The following is a 21,126-nucleotide window of genomic DNA, read 5'->3' on the forward strand; positions in this document are numbered from 1 at the left end:
CCTGCCGGATGCAGCGATGCACGGCGAACTGGGATATGTTAGCTATGTCCCCAGCAGTGGCTTGGAAGGAGCCGCTTGCATAAAAGTTCAGAGCCACCGTGACCTTCACTTCCACCGACAGAGACGTCCTGCACATCAGCTGTGGACGCAGATCTCTGTGAAGCAGCTGGCAGATCTCTGCAACCACCTCCCTTCTGAAGCGCAGCCCCTTAACACACTGCGCGGCAGTCATGGTGAGATAGGACACCTGCTGGCGGTATTCCCTGAGTGGGTAAGGCCTACGTTGCCGACGCCTGATGGCCCCTCTGCGTCTAGGCATGGCTGCCCCTCTCACACGGCGTCTGCGAGCCCTTCGCACATAATGCTGGAACTGAGGGTTGGAACCCCATGCAGCCCCCATAATATACTTGCAAACAATGAAATCACAATGAGGCAAATTTCCAAGCTCTGGCCAGAAGCCAAAAATACCTCTCCTATGTTGGGCCAAATCAGTAAGGTCTCTTCCTTGGTCTCTGTCCAGAAATCCGTTGCACAAAAGTCATTGCAGCAAAATGGCTGGCCTTTATAGTTCAGTGTAAGTGCCCTTTAATTAGCGCTCCCCGAGGCCCGCAGGGCCTCTGCTGCGTTCCACTTCACAGTTCTTAGCACCGCCATGCCCACATTGGGCGGGCGCGACTGAAGTTCCGGTTTGGGGCGCACAAAGGGCGTTGCACGACGAAATGACGTCATAAGCTGCGCGCGCAGCTGAGCGCGCGCAAACACTTTGCGCCGGCGCTAAATGTCTACTGAAGTTGGGCGTAGGCGCAGATCGCCCTGCGCCCGGCCGCTAAGTGCCTAGCGCTCGAGATCTACTCCTCCTAAGGCGCTAACGGCTGGCGCACGCAACTGAATTTCTAGGCCCTTGTCCTTTGTGCTCTCAGAAACTCTACAACATGTTCTGAGCATGAGGTAGACACTGAACTAAGTGATGCAAATCAGGGCATTTATCAGGTTTTTTAAATTCATTTTATGGGATGTGGGCGTCGCTGGCAAGGCCAGCATTTATTACCCATCCCTAATTGCCCTTGAGAAGGTGGTGGTGAGCCACCTTCTTGAACCACTGCAGTTCGTGTGGTGAAGGTACTCCCACAGTGCTGTTAGGGAGGGAGTTCCAGGATTTTGACCCAGCGACGATGAAGGATCGGCGATATACTTCCAAGTCAGGATGGTGTGTGACTTGGAGGGGAATTTGGAGGTGGTGGTGTTCCCATGCGCCTGCTGCCCTTGTCCTTCTAGGTGGTGGTGGTCGTGGCTTTGGAAGGTGCTGCTGAAGAAGCCTTGGCGAGTTGCTGCAGTGCATCTTGGAGATGGTACACACTGCAGCCATGGTGCGCCGGTGGTGGATGGAGTGAATGAGTGAAGTACCCTAATATGGTTGAATTTGGGTAATTGAGGCTTGGGTGAAAGTGGTGGTGCCCATCTCTGCAGACTTTCCCCATTTTTCATTGGTGTATCAACCAGTTATTTACTGAACAACTCCCATCTTTGGTTGCAGGCCCTTAGGAAAGCTTGAGCCAGATGAGGCCTTACATCATTTGCATGAAGCTGACCTGCTTTCTTGCTTCAACTAAAGACAGAAAATGTGGAATTACACAGCCGGTCGGTCTGTCAGCGTATGAAGCCTGAGGCAATGATACTTAGCCCTTTGTTAACATTTGTCACTGTTATTTTTCTTTTAGACATCCTTGGGCATCACTGGCAAGGCCAGCATTTATTGAGACGATAGAATGTCTCTTCACCTCTCACAGACATTCCCTTTTGTTCTTTCATCCCCTCCCCCATTTCCCAGCCCCCCAAACTTGCTTTTTCATCCGTTTCATTTCCTGCTTTTTTCTCAGTTCTGACGAAGGGTCTTCGACCTGAAACGTTACCTCTGTTTCGCTCTCCATGGATGTTGCCCTGGCCTGCTGAGATTTTCCAGCGTTTTCTGTTGTTAATTCAGCATTTATTGATGTTGGGGACCTTCCGCTTGAGCTACTGTAATCTCAGCTCGGTCACATCAGAGGGCAGTTAAGAGTGACGTTGGTGCAGCACTGGAGTCACATATAGGACAGACTGGGAAAGAACCATTCTCTGAAAGGACATTAGTGAACCAGTTGTTTTTTTTTCCAAGCTGCCATGGTAGGGTTTGAATTGAGTTTCTCTGGATCATTAGTCCAGGCCTCTGGATTACTAGTCCAGTAACATAACAGCTACACTACCGTGCCCCTAAGTAAGTGTATTTAGCAAACATTGTTTCTCCCTCTTTCGTTAAATAAATTAGCTCAATAATTTGCACCTAAAATGAGTTCTCACACTGCGATGCTCTACCATTTGTTGCAGACAGGATCGATGGATCGAACAGAGAGCTAAATTAATTCCAATAGCTAAAATAAATAATTATTCAAAAGGTTGTTTTTTTTTTAGTGTTATCCAGGGCACAGTACTGAAAGCTTACTCATCTAGATATCAAGGCCAGTGAAGATGATCTGGAAGGCATCGGGAGTAATCTAAAATATATAGGATGGAAAATCTGAAGTAAGAGTAGGAACTACCCAACACATAACACAAACTTTGGTCTTATGTGTATTTTTCAAAATGATACCGGGGCTAAAAGGGTTAAGTTATGAGGACAGGTTGCACAGACTAGGCTTGTATTCCCTTGAGTACAGAAGATTAAGCCGTGATCTAATTGAGCACGGATTTGTTAAGGGAAGGTCGTGTCTGGCAAACTTGATTGAATTTTTTGAGGAGGTAACAAGGAGGGTAGATGAGGGTAGTGCATATGATGTAGTGTACATGGACTTTAGCAAGGCAGACTGGTCACCAAGTTAAAAGTCCATGGGATCCAGGGCAAAGCGTCAAGTTGGATTCAAAACTGGTTCAGAGACAGGAAGCAGAGGGTAATGGATGTTTCTGTGACTGGAAGGCTGTTTCCAGTGGGGTTCCGCAGGGCTCAGTACTAGGTCCCTTGCTTTTTGTGGTATATATCAACGATCTTGACTTGAATATAGGAGGTATGGTTAAGAAGTTTGCAGATGATACTAAAATCGGCTGTGTGGTTGATACTGAAGAAGGAAGCTATAGACTGCAGGAAGATATCAATAAATTGGTCAGGTGGGCAGAACAGTGGCAAATGGAATTCAATCCGGAGAAGTGTGAGGTAATGCATTTGGAGACGGCTAACAAGGAAAGGGAATACACATTAAATGGTAGGACACTGAGTAGTGTAGAGGAACAAAGGGACCTTGGAGTGCATGTCCACAGATCCCTGAAGGTAGCAGGCCAGGTAGATAAGGTGGTTAAGAAGGCATACGGAATGCTTGTCTTTATTAGTCATGGCATAGAATACAAGAGCAGGGGGGTTATGCTTCAACTGTATAAAACACTAGTTAGGCCTCAGCTAGAGCACAGCGTGCAGTTCTGGTCACCACATTACAGGAAAGATGTGATTGCACTAGAGAGGGTACAGAGGAGATTTACAAGGATGTTGCTGGGAGTAGAGAATCTTAGCTATGAGGAAAGACTGGATAGGCTGAGTCTGTTTTCCTTGGAACAGAGGAGGCTGAGGGGAGACCTTATTGAGGTATATAAAATTATGAGAGGCATAGATAAAGTGGATAGAAAGGACCTATTTCCCTTAGCAGAGGGGTCAAAAACCAGGGGGCACAGATTTAAAGTAATTGGGGGAAGGTTTAGAGGCGATTTGAGGGAATATTTCTTCACCCAGAGGGTTGTGGGGGCCTGGAACTCACTGCCTGAAAGAATGGTAGAGGCAGAAACCCTAACCACATTTAAAAAGTACTTGGATGTGCACTTGGGATGCTGTAACCTGCAGGGCTACGGACCAAGAGCTGGGAAGTGGGATTAGGCTCTTTGTTGGCCGGCACGGACACGATGGGCCGAAATGGCCTCCTTCTGCGCTGTAACTTTTTATGATTCTAGGGCCTAGAAATTGGGTTGGGGCGCCAAAGTGGCGCAAAAGTCGGCGGAGCGCAGGATTTAGCGCAGCGATCGGAGTGATACCGATCACCAGATATTCAGTTTTATTGCCCCTCGAGGGAGATGGGGCGAGGCTCGAGGCGCTCCGCGTCCCTCTTAGGGTGCTGAAACTGATTATCGCAGCGCAACGTGCCGCAGCGCCACACACCGCGGCACGGCACGCTGCGGTACTGCAGGCCTTCCTCCCACTGTTAAGGGGGAGGTGCCTGCAACAGCGCGAGCCCCGATCGCGAGTGCCGGCAAATGAGCCCGGCACCAAGGAGAAGTGCCGGGCTCTCGGGAAACAGCCGGCAATGCCACGGGGGGGGGGGGGGTGATTAGGAGGCCGGGGACGGAGGTGCTGGCAGGCGGCCGCTGGAAAAGCGGCCGACCCGCACCTCCACCTTCACTTGCGCCGCTGCCGGCACAGTAAGGCCCCATGAACCGGGCGCGGGTAGCGAACGGCGCAACTGCGGCGTTCGCTACCAAATATCGTGAACGGCGCACGAATGGGGCGCTGCACACACCGATGACGTCATCGGTGGCGGCGCAGCGCAAATGCCTAACGCCACCATTAGCGCCCCTACTGAATATCGCCGGAGACGCAGCCAGTGGCGCTACAGCCACTGGCTGCCTCTTTAGGCGCTAACGGGTGGCGCTACTCACCCAATTTCTCCCCCTAGGTGTTTAAGATAATTAATGGAGTTGATAGGGTAGACAGAGAGAAACTATTTCCTCTGGTGGGGGGTGTCGAGAACAAGGGGGCATAAACTTAAAATTAGAGCCAGGCCGTTCAGGGGTGATGTCAGGAAACACTTCTTCACACAAAGGGTAGTGGAAATCTGGAACTCTCTCCCCCAAAAATCAGTTGAGACTGCGGGTCAATTGAAAATTTAAACATTGAGATTGATAGGTTTTTGTTAGGGAAGGGGATTAAGGGTTTCCGAGCAAAGGCGGTAGATGGAGTTAAGGTACAGATCAGCCATGATCTAATTGAATGGCGGAACAGGCTCGAGGTGGCTGAATGGCCGCCTCCTGTTCCTATGTGGAGAAATTTAAAATGCCCGGTGTTGTCTCAGAATGATCATGGTTTGCTTATCAGATTATATATTTTACTCTGCTCATGTATGGTGCATGATGGGATGAGAAGGAATTATAAAAAGTGGTAACTATCATCATGTGTTTTATGTTGGTGTTTCTATCCCTTGCAACCAACTGCCACAATTACTCCAAATTCTTTTTATGAGGACATTGCTGATTCCCACACGTGTGATGGTTATCTCCTTCACAGGCAATGACCATCATTACTTATTCATGTATGCTAACACTTTTCCTGCACCGGCCTGTTTATTAGCATATATAATGAGATTCACCAATACTTAGGGTACTAAGTCTCAATGCATTTTACAGTATTAATAAATTCAGCAATATCTCGACTGAACAGCTGGGGCTTTTTCAATTTCTATTTCATTACTTTTTATGGATTGTGCCAGAAACGTCTATATCAATATATTTTGCGCCACGGAAAGCTATTCCGGGACAGTACAGTGCATTAAAATGATACTTTATTGCTTTTACATTTTTCAATATCTCAGAACAGCACAGAAGATGCTTAAATGTCCCCACGGTGGAGGAGATTTACTGGTCATCTAGAGCAGTTCAGTTCCATAGTGTCCACATAACCAAACAAACTATTATCTGGAACAACAACAGAAAATGCTGGAAACACTCAGCAGGTCAGGCAGCATCGAGGAGAGAGAGAAACAGAGTTAACATTTCGAGTCGGGGACCTGACCTGAAACATTGACTCTGTTTCTCTCTCTCCTCGATGCTGCCTGACCTGCTGAGTGTTTCCAGCATTTTCTGTTGTTATTTCAGATTTCCAGCATCCGCAGTGTTTTGCTTTTGTAAACTATTATTTGGTACTGGTCTCTGACTCAGACTGAGACGGATTTTAATATTTCAGCACAATTGTGATACATTCCATGCAGCTTCTGGCGCAATGTTCCAACATTGGTCCAAATCTTAGATGCACCCCAGCAAATTTTGCTTTGCAGCTTCTGTCCCCTATTCGGTCTTGGCTTGTAGCATACACAGTTGAGGGGAAATTGGAAAATTGGGAGCAAGAGCAGCTCACCATAAAAGGGGCAGTTGTGATCGTCCGGCCACTGCCGGGATACCTGTCGCTGATGTGCACATAGCTTCTGTGGTCAGAAAGCATCTAAATATTCACAAAGCACAAACCCCTACTCTTCATCAAGGTCATAAGTTTGGTATGAAGAGACTTGACAGCTACATGGGTTCCATGTGTCACTCCCTGCACTCAAGAAAAATCTGCTATCGAGCGAGTGTCAGCCGTGGCTCAGTTGGTAGCACTCTCGCCTCTGAGTCAGAAGGTTGTGGGCTGAAGTGCCACTCCAGAGTCCTGAGCACAAGATGTCACTCCAGTATATTTCTGAGTGATTGCTGCACTGTCGGAGCTGCCGTCTTTCGGATGAGACGTTAAACCGAGGCCCATTTGCCCTCTCAGGTGGACGTAAAAGATCCCATGGCACTATTTCAAAGAAATGCAAGGGAGTTATCCCCGGTGTCCTGGCCACTATATATCCCTCAACCGATATCACTAAAACTGATTATCTGGTCATTATCACATTGCTGTTTGTGGGACTTTGCTGTGTGCAAATTAGCTGCCACACTTCTTACATTACAGCAGTGACTACACTTAAAAAAAAAAGTACTTCATTGGCTGTAAAGCGCTTTGGGATGTCTTGAGATTGGGAAAGTTGCTATATAAATGCAAGTACTTTATACTTTCAGAATATGCCACACATTGTCATAATTTGTATATAAATGTTGGAATGTATAATCAGTATGTCAAAATGCCATTTTCAAAGCATTTAAATGTACACGAGCAGAGCCTGATGAAAGAGTCTGGTTATGTGTATTGTTACTGTAGTGGCGCTCCGTAGTTATCAATATGCAGCCACTGAGCTTTAGCTTTGAGGCTTTTAGCAACGAGTAGACGCGTGTCGAAATAAATCGTTCCAAAACGTAACTTTGTCTTTTAACTGTTTACTGTAATACATTTCAAACAGGATTTCAAAGTAAAACACGTTTAAACACGGTCAAAAACTGTATTGCTCCACAGCCATCAAAGCTTCTACCTTTCCTAGCCTCGTGGTGCTTGAACTGTAAAAATGGCTGGATATATCATGTGACAAGCTTAAGGACTATGCCATTGGAGCAAGAATAAAGGGGGTCTCTCAGACTATACTATTGGAACAAGAAAAGAGGGGGGTTCTCAATACAATAAGTCAGTCCGGTAAATTAACTATATTATACTAGAATATCCATCAATAATAAACAAATGTACATACATACTGTACCATAATATTTAACCAATAATTTAAGGTATTTTCTTTCTTCTTTACACTTTCTTAAACTTTCATGACTCTTACAGTTACGTATGATTTCAGCAATGCTTGGATCCTGATGGTAGTGATTGGAAACCAAATTGGTGCCTTAGGAAGCTGCATTTGTTTTTTTTTAATCCAACTGTGCCCAGCACTCCATCCAAAATCAGTATCAAGTAAAAAGAACAGAATCCCTGTTAAGACAGTTGAGTTGTGATACCATGAGAGATCTCTTAGTACAGACACAGGATGGAGAAAACAATGATAACATACCCTCCTCATCTGACAATCATTTGAGTCACAATCATCTAAATGTATCCAAATTCAGAGTGAATGGGTTTTAATATCACTTATGCCACGGTGCTGGCATTTGTTAAGCAACAAAATAGTTTGCCAAATGCTTCTTTCTGCAACGGTGCTCAAAGCTCTCCCCTCCCTTTCTCTCCTGAAAGCAGCGAGTCCTTGCTGGAATAGGATTTCAGGGACTCCAGTCACGAGAACCTCAGCCAAGTAGCCACTGTTGTGAAAGGGAGTTCACTGGATAGCAATCGGGAGCAGGGAGCAAGGACCCTACTCGATTTTCACCCGCCAAAACCAGGGGCACTGATCCCGATTGGAATCCCCTTACCATTGAAATCAGTGGTGATCAATTAACTCAGCATAGATCGAGTATCAAATACAGGATCTTTGTAGCCTACGTGCTTCAATCACTCAATGCATAAACCTGCGGAACTATTGGGAGAACGAAGATTGATTTTGTTTAATTCTGGTCCTTCAGGAAGGGAAGCCCGTTTGAAATTCTAAATGACACAGAATAATATTATCCTGGTGAAGCACTATGGATACGCTGACAAAACGAATCTAAATATCACTTTTTTTTTAAACAGTTTAAAAAAGACATAAAATACTCTCATCAGGATCAATCCCCAAAATTTATAGAGGGTTGCAATGTTAAAAGTAGTTTAGCAGCTACATCAAACATATAACAGAGTCAATTTACACATTTTCACTCCCGATGTGGAGCTTTGCTTCACCAGCAAAGCATATCATAGAATCGCACAGTACAGAAGGCCATTCGGCCTATTGTGCCTGTGCTAGCTCTTTCAGCTATCAGATTAATCCCACTCCCCTGCTCTTTCCCCATAGCCCAACAAATTAGGCACAGAAGTCAGTGGGCTCCCCACAGGAATTCCCATCCATTGATCTTGTTAAAGTTACCCGTACAAAATTTAGCCCAGGAATGCAATCGTCATTAACATTTTGAGTTCCACTTGAAGTTTCTGGCAGAAATGAACTGGCCAGCCCGAACACTGGCAGCATCCATGAGAAAGTCTGTTCACGTAGAATAGTGTGCATGCGGGGGCAAGGAAGAAGTGATGCAAGAAGGTGATTGGAAATAAAACATCTCTTGTCACCTTACCATAGTATAGCTGTGAGCCACCTTCATTAATTCAGTGCAGCCCTGAGCATCGGCAAATGCACGGATACCCAGACAGTTTGATGGATGGAGCAGCTTCATCAGGAAATGGCAGCACACCTCCACCACTTGGGAGAGTTGGAGCAGGCAGGCAGCTGCTAAGAGATTCTCGATTGTCTCCTCCTTTAACTCAAGGCAGCCTGAAAACAAATACATTCCCAAAACACACGGTGACAAATATGTTCTCATGAGGGACACGGTAAACAAAGATTTTCAAAAGAGAACGTTATTATTCGCAGTGTCACGCTTTGTTCTCCCTGCTTGTCACTAATAATGAAAACCATTAAAAAAGTAGATTTCAACAGTTTGTGTGCAAATTCTACGCTAAAGAGACAAATGACTTTATTCCGAACTGTTTAACAAACCTTTGTTCAGCAATCACTGAGATGTGATATAAATTACTGCATTGTGAAAGTGCCAGCACGCATTAAGTAATTGCAAAACAAATGATGCATAACGGTTTCCCCTCCTCCAGCATAGAAATGCTAACCTAGAATTTCCAATCAGCACAATTTTAACACCGCTGTTTACTCATTCATTTCAAATGGGTTAATTGAGCGTTAAATATAACCTCACTCAGAAAATCTAAACAGATATTTCTTTAATAATGCAAGTGGGTAACGGGTGAGCAAATGTATAATCACAGCAAAGATTGAATTGATCCTAAAAGATCGAGCTCCATATTAACAACGTCAGGGTTTAGATTTGGGGATGAAGTGATGCAAGTTCAAGGAGGTATTTGTTCCTCCATCTCATACCTCAACTTATTCAAAATGAAGGAAGGGATATTTTCAAGTCATTTTAAAAATGCTTTAGGCACACATCACAATCAATTTTCACATTTCATTATTTGTCCTTGGGATGTGGGTGACACTTGGAGAGACGACAATTATTGTCCCTCTCCAGTTGCCCCCGAGGGCATCAAGAGTTAACCACATATTTTGAACTGAAGTCGTGTAAAAGCCAGAAAAGTTAGCTGTAGCATGTTCTCTTCCCTGAAGGATATTTGGTTTTACAACGTAACTTTCATGGCCACTTTTTCTCTGGTGGCAGCCCACAAATTACCAGATTTATAGAATTCAATTTCACAACTTGCCCCAAGTGGGATTTGAACTTACAGCCAATCAGTTGCCAGCCCAGTACCACAACCATTACACTTCCATTATCTGCAATGGCACATGAATTTCTTTCTAAAGACATTTTGTTCGGGAATTTCATTTAGTCTTCTGCGCCAATTAAAATGTTCTTTTTCTTCTGGTTAAAAAAAAAAATTCTTTTTTAAAAAAAGTAGTGAAATCATTTTGAGTTGCAAGAGTCTTCTACATTACCAAACTGTCGCAGCACCAATCTGACTGTGGAACAGCACCTTTTTATTCTGAATGGGCTGTGTCTCACCAATCCTGGTTAATGAGGAGAGGTCGAGATTATCATCTGGCCAGTGGAGGGAGTCATGAACTGTCCCTCCCTCCCTCCAAAGTTCTCAGTAGGAGGGGGTCAGTGTGCTGAACTACAGTTTCTCTTTATCCAAAGCCCCAATATTTTTCAAAGTGGGGGAGGTGTTCTGGTGAGCTACATCTTTTCTTCCCTCCATACCTTGAAATTCCTCTCAAGGGAAGCCGAATCCTGGTGATTTGAAAGCTCCGCACCACCCAGGCATTGCAATTAAACTGCAGTACTTGTGGGAGTTGATGATCTGAAACTGCCCCACCCCTCCACCCCAGCCCACGGAATTATTTTCTACACAGTAGGGTTGTGATGACACTGCATGCGCCCGCTTGACAGGCGTAAAACAGGAGCCAAAGCTTGCAATATGGTGGGCGACAGGCGCGGGCGCATTTTCCGCTGGAAGTGCATCACACCCCATATTGGTATAAGCCTCCAAAGAGGCATTCAGGGCCTGGGCTGGGGCCTTTAAAAGGCATTAGGACCTTTGCAAATGAGGGAAAACAAGTGGTGTACCCCAGGATCATTGCTGCTCCACTTTTATTCTTGGTATGTGCATAAGTATGTGTAAGAGCGAAGAAGTAATGAAACAGATAAATCTCTGGTTGTGCCATAGTTGTTCTGTACAGTTCCCGATGTCCCATAAGATAAAGGAGATTAAAACTTCAAGTGCACAGTGCAGATTCACCAAGATGATGTTAGGAATGGAAAACTACAGTTATGAAGAGCGACTGGAAATACTGGACTCTTCCACCGGAGCAGAGAGAGCCAAGCGAAGATTTAGTAGAGGGCATTAAAATCGTTAAGAGTTTTGATAGAGTGAATAAGGAAAAAAAACAGTGCTTCTGACTGGGACTGATTGACAAGGGATCATCAAATTAAAGTTATCAGTAAGAGAATGAGGAGAGGGGTTGGGAGAAACTTTTTGATACAGAGGCACATCAGAACGTGCAATGCTTTGAGGCAGAGTCCATTGCAATGTTTAAGGGAAAAGTGGATAAATATTTGAAGAGAAGGAAGATACAAGGCTATGCGGAGGGAGCAGGGCAGTGTGATTCATTTAGAGTTTCTGTAGCAAAGAGCTGGCACCAATAGGATGGGCCAAATAGCCAGCTTCCTTGCTTTAAACTCCTCTAAAACTATTCAAAAGATTTTTCAAACTCAGTGTTTTAACTCTCCTAACGCTATCAGTTTTTATGCTCATTCTACAATCTAGAGATCGCTTGTGTATGACAAACAACTGTTATGAATAGTTATTCATCCAGACATCTGAAGCATATAAACCTTCTTGTAGTGGTAACAAGACCCCACTGTAGATGCATTGCAAAAATAATTACATAGAATTTACAGCACAGAAATGGACCATTTGGGTCAACTGGTCCACACGAGCCTCCTCCCAGCCCTCTTCATATCCTTCTATTCCTTTCCCCCCCATGTGTTTATCTCGCTTCCCCTTAAATGCATCGATGCTATTTGCCTCAACCACTCCCTGTGGTAGCGAGTTCCACATTCTCACCACTCTCTGTGTAAAGACATTTCTCCTGAATTCCCTATTGGATTTATTGGTAACTATCTTTTATTTATGGCCCCTAGTTTTGGTCTCACCACAAGTGGAAACGTCGTCTCAATAAATAATGGTTCATGCAAGATCATATTTTATGCGCTACACTAGGCCCAGAGATTCTAACACCTGGAAAACTATTTCCTCCCACAAGCCTATGATAGCTATATTTGTATAAATACGTCAACTTATTTTAACATTTGCCAAATTACATTCTGTAAGAATTATCTTGAATCCTGGAAGAAGTATACACTTTAACAGATGGTAAAGATCATGTTAGAAGTCTGACAAAATATTATGGTAAGTGAAATTTATCTTGTGTCGTTGAAGACTTATCAGTCTAAGAACGTTTATATCAGCTGTCATTCACCTCATCTTTATTATCTTACAAAAAGTCCTTGGCATCCAATTTACTACAACTGTAGAAATAATTTTGTTTTTTTCTAGTAGCCAACTGAGCTTCAGCAATACCAAAAGTGTAGTGTTGTGAATATCCTGGGGGTTCACCACTGACCAGAAAGTCAACTGGACCAGCCACATAAATGCCATGGCTACTCGAGTAGATCAGAGGCTGGGTATTCTGTGGCGAGTAATTCACCTCCTGACTCCCCAAAGCCTCTCCACCACCTACAAGGTCAGGAGTGTGATGGAATACTCTACACGCACCTGGACGGGTGCAGCTGCAACAACACTCAAGAAGCTGGACACCATCCAGGACAAAGCAATCCACTTGATCGGCACTACATCCAGTAATCTTAACATCCACCACCGGTATACCGTGGCTGCACTATTGATTATGTACAGGACGCACTGCAGCAACTCATCAAGGCTTCTTTGGCAGCACATCCCAAACCTGTGATCTCCACCACCAAAAGGACAAGGGCAGCAGGTGGATGGGAACACCATCACCGCCAAGTTCCCCTCCAAGTCACACACACCATCCTGGCTTGGACATATATCAGCCGTTCCAGGATTTTGACTCATGAAGGAATTCCCTACCTAACAACATTGTGGGAGCTCCTTCACCACACGGACTGCAGTGGTTCGCGAAGCTGGCCCACCATTACCTTCTCAAGGGCAACTAGGGATGAGGATTAAATGTCAGCCTTTCCAGCAATGCCCACATCCTGAGAGTGAATTAAAGAAATGTTGGTAATTTTTCTATTATCGGTGCATGTGAGAATGCACTTATTTATAAACTTCTAATAATAGTACAGGATAATCACACGTCTTTTCATGTGAAGGGACTTTAAAACATTGTGCTATTCCACAAATTGTTTGTAGCAGCTGTATGCTCCTAAATGGGCAATAAATGATGACCTTGCCAGCGACGCCCACATCCCAAGAACAATTTTTTTTAAATCACAATAGAGACTGCACTTCAAAAGTACTTCATTAGCTGTAAAGTGCTTTGAGACGTCCTGAGGTCGTAAAAGGTGCTATAGAAATATAAGTAAGGGCTAAAAATTTGTTATAGCCAAGGAATGGGTGGGGTTTCATCTAAAAATGGTTAATCAGCAGCAGTTGAAAATTGTCTAGACTGCACGCAAAATTCGTCCTCAATCATTAAAATGATTGCAGCCATGATTCTCGTCTAAAAACCCATCCTCACTCCTCATTAAAATTATTGTAACCATGATTCTCGTCTAAACCCAAGCTCATTGACATTACACTGAAAAGATGGACCAATATCGGGTGTAGTCTAAGCACAAGTAATGATTGCCGCAGGCATCCTTCACTACTTAAAGGGGAGGACCATTGATGCTGCAGCACCTCCTTCTCAGCATTGTTGGGTGTGCAGCTGCCTCAGCAAACATAAGAAGGAAGACAAGGAGAAGGAGCACTTATTTACAAATGCTGATGGCAGATCGCCGCCCCAGGGAGAGAGCCCGGACGTTTTCCGAGGAAGCTTTGGAGGCATTGGTTTTAGTGGTGGCGAGAAGGTGGGCGGTCCTGTACCAACTCGCATGAGACCCTCGTCACAAGTCTGCCGACTATGTGGAGGGAGGTGGCACACCACATCACAGACAGCACTGTGGTCCCCAGGACCCACACACAGTGCAGGAGGAAGTTTAACGAGCTCACACGGGTGGTCAGGGTGAGTGAAGGCTTCAACAAATGGTACATACCACCATCTGTACCACAAGCTTCACACACTGCTCAATGCACCACACCCCCAGCACTCACCCACCAACAATCTCTACCTAGCAACACTCACATCCACATCTCACGCCTTGCACACAATGACAGCTATTCAACTATGGTAGGCACAAGGGTCATTAGTTATTAGAATTCATGTGCTATGTTTGATATATTTATAGATACATTTATTAATGGTGTTTGGATTATTTTGTGTTCTCTCTCATGTCACCTTTGTGCTCAGGAGGACGCTGTGATATGGCATGAGACAAAGATGATATGGAGATGTGGTGAGCAATAGGGATCTGTGGTTTCATTCATTCGAATCGCAGTCTGATGAGCCAGTCACGGACAGCCTGTCCGGAAGGCCAATTGTCTCGCTGCCTCTGCCCTCCCTCCTGTTCCTCCTGCTCATCCTCTTCTTCATCGTCCTCCTCCTCTTCCTCATCCTCCTCCTCCTCCTCCTGAGGTGGTCCCGCAATCCCTGCTGGCAAGAGCTGCGCCCTCATGATGGCCAAGTTGTGGAGCATGCAGCAGACCACCATGAAATGGGACACTCACTCCGGAGTACACTGGAGGGCTCCTCCTGAGCGGTCAAAGCAGCGGAACCTGATGGAAGCATGGCTCGCATTATATGAGTGCTGGGCACAAGTGTTGGGGTTGCGGAGGGGAGTCATGAGCCAGGTGGAGTGCGGATAGCCCTGGTCTCCGAGCAGCCACCCTTGAGCTTGATGTGGTGGCTGGAAGAGTGCTGGCACACCAGTCTGGTGCAGGATGAAGGCATTGTGGCTGCTGCAAGGATAGCGAGCATTCACATTCAGGATTCAGTGTCTGTGGCCACACACTAACTGCACATTAAGTGAGTGAAGTGTTGTACTTAGAAGCCTTTCAAAAATAATGAGGGAGTTTTGTATTTCCTGGAACACTCCCAGATACCAAAAAACCTTGAATTGACTAAGGAAATCTCTTCCAGTAGCAGGAAGTAACACCCAGCCACCCAAACTGCAGAAACCCTGACAGGTGCGAGTGATTGGTGAGGATCCCTTTAAATATCGTCGCTGGAGCCGGCTTCCTGCTGCTGCAGGCCAGCTCAACCTGTCGTTGCTTTCTCCGGCTGGTAAGTACCTTGGCTAAAACAAAGTTTGGAGATCGGGCGTCCAATGAGCGTTGCACACTCACTGACGTCATGATCTTCATCATGGCGAGCTCCCTGGCGAACAAGGTTAATGGCAACACCAATATGGCACGAGGCGCTGGTACTGGCATCAGCTGGCGTTACAGCTGTCAACGGCACTTTAGCGCCATGTGGTGCAAGCCATACTAATTTCTCCCCTTTTATTTCTTTTTTCCTCAAAGAGCTTCCCAAGTTGCAGTCAGTATCGATGAGATCTAAACACTGATTTAAAAAAAAAATTCTGTGTCAGTTTTCTCCTTTGCTTCCCAGAAGACAGTGCTTTATGCTAAGGCTCAGTTCTACTAAAACTGGCCGCCCTCCATAGCCTCAGTGAATTGGGGATTCTTCGTGTGAGCGTGGACAGGGAGCACCGCCAAATTGTTCCGCTGTGAGAGACTTCAACACCAACCCCAATCTTGTTCTCTTCCAATAAAAACAGAAAATGCCAGAAACCCTCAGCAGGTCAGGCAGTATCGGACCAGAAGAACTCAGACCGAGGGATGTCATCGGCAATGTGCGTCTTGACATAAGAAAACTACTAGGCACTTGGTGTAAGCGTTAAACAAAGCTTTAATCAACTGTTTTACAACATGGAGGTCTAGTTGTGTCCTTCACTAGTTCCTGTTAAGAATGTCCTGCGCAAGCTGGGCCCGTGCCCGAGTATTTATACTCTCCCTGGACAGTGCCACCCGTAGGCCGCTCAGTATTATTTCATAAGTCTTTCTTTCCTGAATGACTGATTCATGTCACGTCTCTCAGAAGCCATCATTGGATGTTCCTGGATGGGTGGAAAAGTGGAGGGATGGATGAGTGCCGCAGGATGAAGGCACCGAGGCAGCTGCCAGTGGATTTGGCACAGACTTGCGTTATCTTTCCACGATGATCGCACGCCAGTTCATCATTGATGGAGTGGAAGCCCTTTCTGTTGGCAAAAGCTGCTGGCATGTCTTCTGGTACCCCAATAGCTACTTAGTGTAGTCTACCCTGACCCGGACATGAGGGAAGCTGGCCCTTTGATCCTAGAGCTCTCTCATTGCGGCTGTTGGCATCCATGATGAAGGTAATATACCGAGGGCATTGATGACCTGTCTGATTGAACTGTGCGCCGCAGACTGCAAGATGCGTGCAATGCCCCATGTAGTATCCCGTGGCGCAAATGTTAAGGGTGGTGTTGACTTTGATAGTCACTGGCAAAGCATGCCCCCTCCCCCCTGGTCCAGCAGACAGCAGGTCCTGCTGCAACAGGCTGCATAGGTCAGCAGAAACAAAAAGTTAGAAAAAAAAGCCAACTGGAAGCTGAGAAGTGCCTTGGAAATGCACTGCTCACAATCCTAAAGAATCGAGTGCCTGCGGGCGAGTACTTCTCAAAATGCAGCTTCCAGTCATGCCACTCAGTTCATGAAGCCAATCGCGTTAGGTTTTACTCAATGGGTTTTGTCACTAGGCAGGACTTCTGACATCGTCGGACCCCGATTTGAATTCATTCATGAGGCACCTCCATCAGCTCTGGAGTTAAAATGGCTATCAACAGGTTTCCAGTGGAAAAGGGGAGGGTGGTGGTAAGTCGATTTTTTTTTACGATTTTACCTACTTATCCTTCCCGTTCCTGTCAGGCAGGTTGAGTTAAAATTGGGGCCAAAGCGTTTTTGTAGTTCAGTCAGTCCGGCCAGAAACATCATTATTTCTGCTCTTCCAGCATTGAAAATGCTGGGTTTCTTTTTTGCTTCTGGATATGAAATTATTCCTCTGCTTAGGCCTGCCCCCAGTCTTCAGCTGTCAAGGTGGGCAGGTGACCTCAGGCCAGTTAAGAACATAAGAACATAATAAATAGGTGCAGGAGTAGGCCCTTCAGCCCTTCGCGCCTACTCCGCCATTCAATAAGATCATGGCTGATCTTCCACCTCATCTACACTTTCCCGCACTATCCCCATATCCCTCGATTCCCTTAACATCCAAGAATCTATCGATCTCGGTCTTGAATATACTCAATGACTGAGCCTCCACAGCCCTCTGGGATAGAGAATTCCAAAGATTCACCACCATCTGAGTGAAGAAATTTCTCCTCATCTCAGTCCTAAATGGCCAACCCCTTATTCTGAAGCTGTGATCCCTGGTTCTAGGCTAGTTCTCTGACCTTATCGGAGACTGGTAGTGTGCCAGCTTTTAGAAAGTACGCGAGCATTGCCCAGGTCCAGACAGCAATGCCAAGGCTATTTTTCTGGGTCTGGTTAAATGTCCAACATTTGCGTTGCCGTCTGCCTTTGGTAGCCGAGATAGCATCGCATGTTGGATCGCAAGAGTTGAACTTTCACGTAAAGTACACACCCACATTTAAATCCCATCGAAAGCTTTTCGCAGCCTTGCTTTACAGCAACGGCAGTGACCAACAAATAGAATGAAGTCCCATTAAAGGTTAACGATTTTTGAAAAATAGCTTCAAGTCACACTGATGTGTAACTTTATGCAAATAGCTTTCCACGGCTACATTTGTCAATGTTCAACTGACTGCTTGTAAATCTTTCTGAACTAACTCATATCTAATACAGATATGCACTTCATGGTTTAATATTTTTCCACTGAACACTGGTAGGACAATTCCGTATAATGGCATTGCTTTAAATCAGGATTATAAATAGAAATGGGCCACGCTATTTGAATCATTCGGGTGCCCTCTGGTGTATTTTTAATGAGAATAATTTCTTCCTGTTCAGACCATTAAGAAGAAGTTACAAGAAAAATCATCCCAGTGGAGAGAAATTAGAAGTGAAATGGCATGGTACAGCACAGCCATTTATAGAGGTGATGCATCAAATATACAAGGATAGAGCAGCAACTCTGCTTGTATCTCCACATGACACAAAGCCACAATTATAAGACTTTGATCTTTGATATTTCATAACTGAGTTTATTTGCGATTCTGGTGGCTACTATTAGTGTCAGCCGTGGCTCAGTGGATAGCACACTCGCCTCAGGGTCAGAAGGTTGTGGGTTCAAGACCCACTCCAGGAACTTGAGCACATAAATCTAGGTTAACACTCCAGCGCAGTGCTGAGGGAGTGCTGCACTGTCAGAGGTGCCGTCTTTTGGACGAGACGTTAAACCGAGGCCCCGTCTGCCCTCTCAGGTGGATGTAAAAGATCCCATGGCACTATTTCGAAGAAGAGCAGGGGAGTTCTCCCTGGTGTCCTGGCCAATATTTATCCCTCAACCAACATAACAAAAACAGATTATCTGGTCATTATCACAATGCTGTTTGTGGGAGCTTGCTGTGCGCAAATTGGCTGCCACGTTTCCTACATTACAACAGTGACTACACTTCAAAAGTACTTCATTGGTTGTAAAGCGCTTTGAGACGTCCGGTGGTTGTGAAAGGCGCTATATAAATGCCAGTCTTTATTTCTTTCTTACCATTACCAAGTTTCGAATTTCTTCTCCACTAGCGGCGCTGCTCAGTGATTCTAAAACCCCTGTACCTCCCCCACTAATCCAACTTTGGGGTCTTTATGCCACATCTGAGGCTGTTGTGCGTATGGAGGAAATCCAGAGCACGCGGGTGAAATGAGGTAGCACGAAGCAATCCGGGAGCTATCTTTTCTGAATGTGCTTCAGTATTTAGACGCCACAATGAGCATTGATTATCTACATGGTTTGAAATGGGCTCTGCAGCAGTTATAGTACTTGTACCAATCTCAGACTAAAAGAAGGACTTGCACTTATGTAGCGCCTTTCACGATCTCAGGACATCCCAAAGCGCTTTGCAATCAATGAAGTACTTTTTTAAAGTGTAGTCACTGATATAATGTAAGAAATGCAGCAGCCAATGAGCACACAGCAAGCTCCCTCAAACAGCAATGAAATGAAAGACCAGATAATCTGTTTCAGGTTGAGGTTGTGGGATAAATGTTGGCCGGGACACCCTGGAGAACTCTTCTGCGGTTCTACGAAATAGTGCCGCGGGCATGCGGGGCCTCGGTTTAATATCTCATCCAAAAGGCGGTACAGCACTTTCTCAGCACTGCACCGGAGTGTCAGCCGAGATTTTTGTGCTCAAGCCTCTGGAGTGGGACTTGAACCCACAACCTTCTGACTCAGAATAACGTGCGTATAACATAATGCTGGGCTGGAAAACCCGAGTTATACTGCTGGCTCGCACATCGCGTTCAGGCCAGACTTCGTGGATCTCCGTGCTTACATGGCCTAACTCTGTGGCATCTGAATACAGATTAAATTTTAACATTGGGAGGGAGCTGACATGGACATTGGTTCTCTTCTAACATTACTGGATGGTCCAGTGAATAACCTGAGAATGTTTTAGATTTGCAGGCGCAGTTATACATCATTGAGCACAAAACCAAAGTGGTCTCACACCTCCAAAAGGTACGTAAGAGTGACTTCAGGCCCAAATTACACAATGGAGCCAAACCAACTTCACATTGAAGCAAAATGTGTAGCATATTTGGTCTATTTGTGATTTTTTATAAGAGGCTGCAAAGCTGAGCATTTCAAATCAAAAGCATTTCTCATCAGGCAGTCCTGACTAGAAATCGGGCATGTCTGAATATGTTTGCATCTATTAACGGGTATGGATTTACACAGCGGTATGAATATTTCCAGTCCCAGTTATCAATTTATGTTGGGAAGCTACAAAAAATTTCCACTCGCCAAAAACAAAATTGTGGGAGCTTTTCCAAACAGTCTATCACGTATACACAAGTATCATTCTTTTCCTACATTACTAGAGTGACTACACTTCAAAAGTACTTTATTAGCTGTGAAACTAAAGGGTACAATTCTAAAGGGGGTGCATGAACAGAGAGACCTGGGGGTATATGTGCACAAATCATTGAAGGTGGCAGGGCAGGTTGAGAAAGCGGTTAACAAAAGCATACGGGAACCTGGGCTTTATAAGCAGAGGCATAGAGTACAAAAGCAAGGAAGTTATGATGAATCTTCATAAAACACTGGTTTGGCCTCAACTAGAGTATTGTGTCCAATTCTGGGCACCGCACTTTAGGGAGGATGTGAAGACCTTAGAGAGGGTGCAGAAAAGATTTACAAGTATGGTTCCCGGGATGAGGGACTTCAGTTACGTGGATAGACTGGAGAAGCTGCATTTGTTCTCCTTAGAGCAGAGAAGGTTAAGAGGAGATTTGATAGAGGTGTTCAAAATCATGAGGGGTCGTCACAGAGTAGATAGAGAGAAACTGTTCCTATTGGCGCAAGGGTCGAGAACCAAAGGACACAGATTTAAGGTGATTGGCAGAAGAACCAAAGGCGACATGAGGAAAAACTTTTTTACACAGCGAGTGGTTAGGATCTGGAGTGCACTGCCTGAAAGGGTGTTGGAGGCAGATTCAATCGTGGCTTTCAAATGGGAATTGGATAAGTACCTGGAGGAAAACAATATGCAGGGCTACGGGGGAAAGGGTGGGGGAGTGGGACTAGCTGAAGTGCTCTGGCAGAGAGCCGGCACGGGTCCGACGGGCCGACTGGCCTCCTTCTGTGCTGTAACCATTCTATGAAATGCTTTGGGACATCCTGATGTTGTAAAAGGTGCTATATAAATGCAACTTCTGTCTTTCTGTTGGGGAAAACCAGTGCGAGTGTTAGTTATACATTGACAATTGGAAAGTGTTGGCTTGAAGAGTCAATTGGCAATGTCTCATCTGAAGCTTTATTAGATTCATGTCAAACAATTTAATCCAGCTAGATCACCTCATTATAAGGGAGTGGGCCTTTGGCGCAGCGGTAAGCATCCCCGCCGCTGGGCCAGAAGGTGCAGGGTTTCGAACCCCGCTCCAGACAGTCCCGGCAAGTGGAGTCAGAGCTCCGGCTCTAAATTCTGGGTTGACATCCAGCGGGATATTTGCGCCCGTGGGTGTGGGTGGCCCCCCCCTCGTATGGGTAGTGGGAGCCCGTA

At 45.5% G+C, this 21,126-nt stretch overlaps 1 protein-coding gene across 1 annotated transcript in view; it reads right to left on the reverse strand.

Annotated features, from left to right (window-relative positions):
- LOC147111453 (kelch-like protein 1) overlaps positions 1–21,126 on the reverse strand; it is a 474,153-nt gene that overhangs the window by 223,827 nt on the left and 229,200 nt on the right. The window contains exon 4 of the mRNA XM_085998465.1: positions 8,833–9,029. Coding sequence (XP_085854591.1) covers positions 8,833–9,029 — 197 coding nt within the window. The remainder of the gene's footprint in view (positions 1–8,832; positions 9,030–21,126) is intronic.

Source organism: Somniosus microcephalus, chromosome 10, assembly GCF_052327205.1.
Source record: "Somniosus microcephalus isolate GS21.2 chromosome 10, FLI_Smic_1.0, whole genome shotgun sequence".
Taxonomy (NCBI): domain Eukaryota; kingdom Metazoa; phylum Chordata; class Chondrichthyes; order Squaliformes; family Somniosidae; genus Somniosus; species Somniosus microcephalus.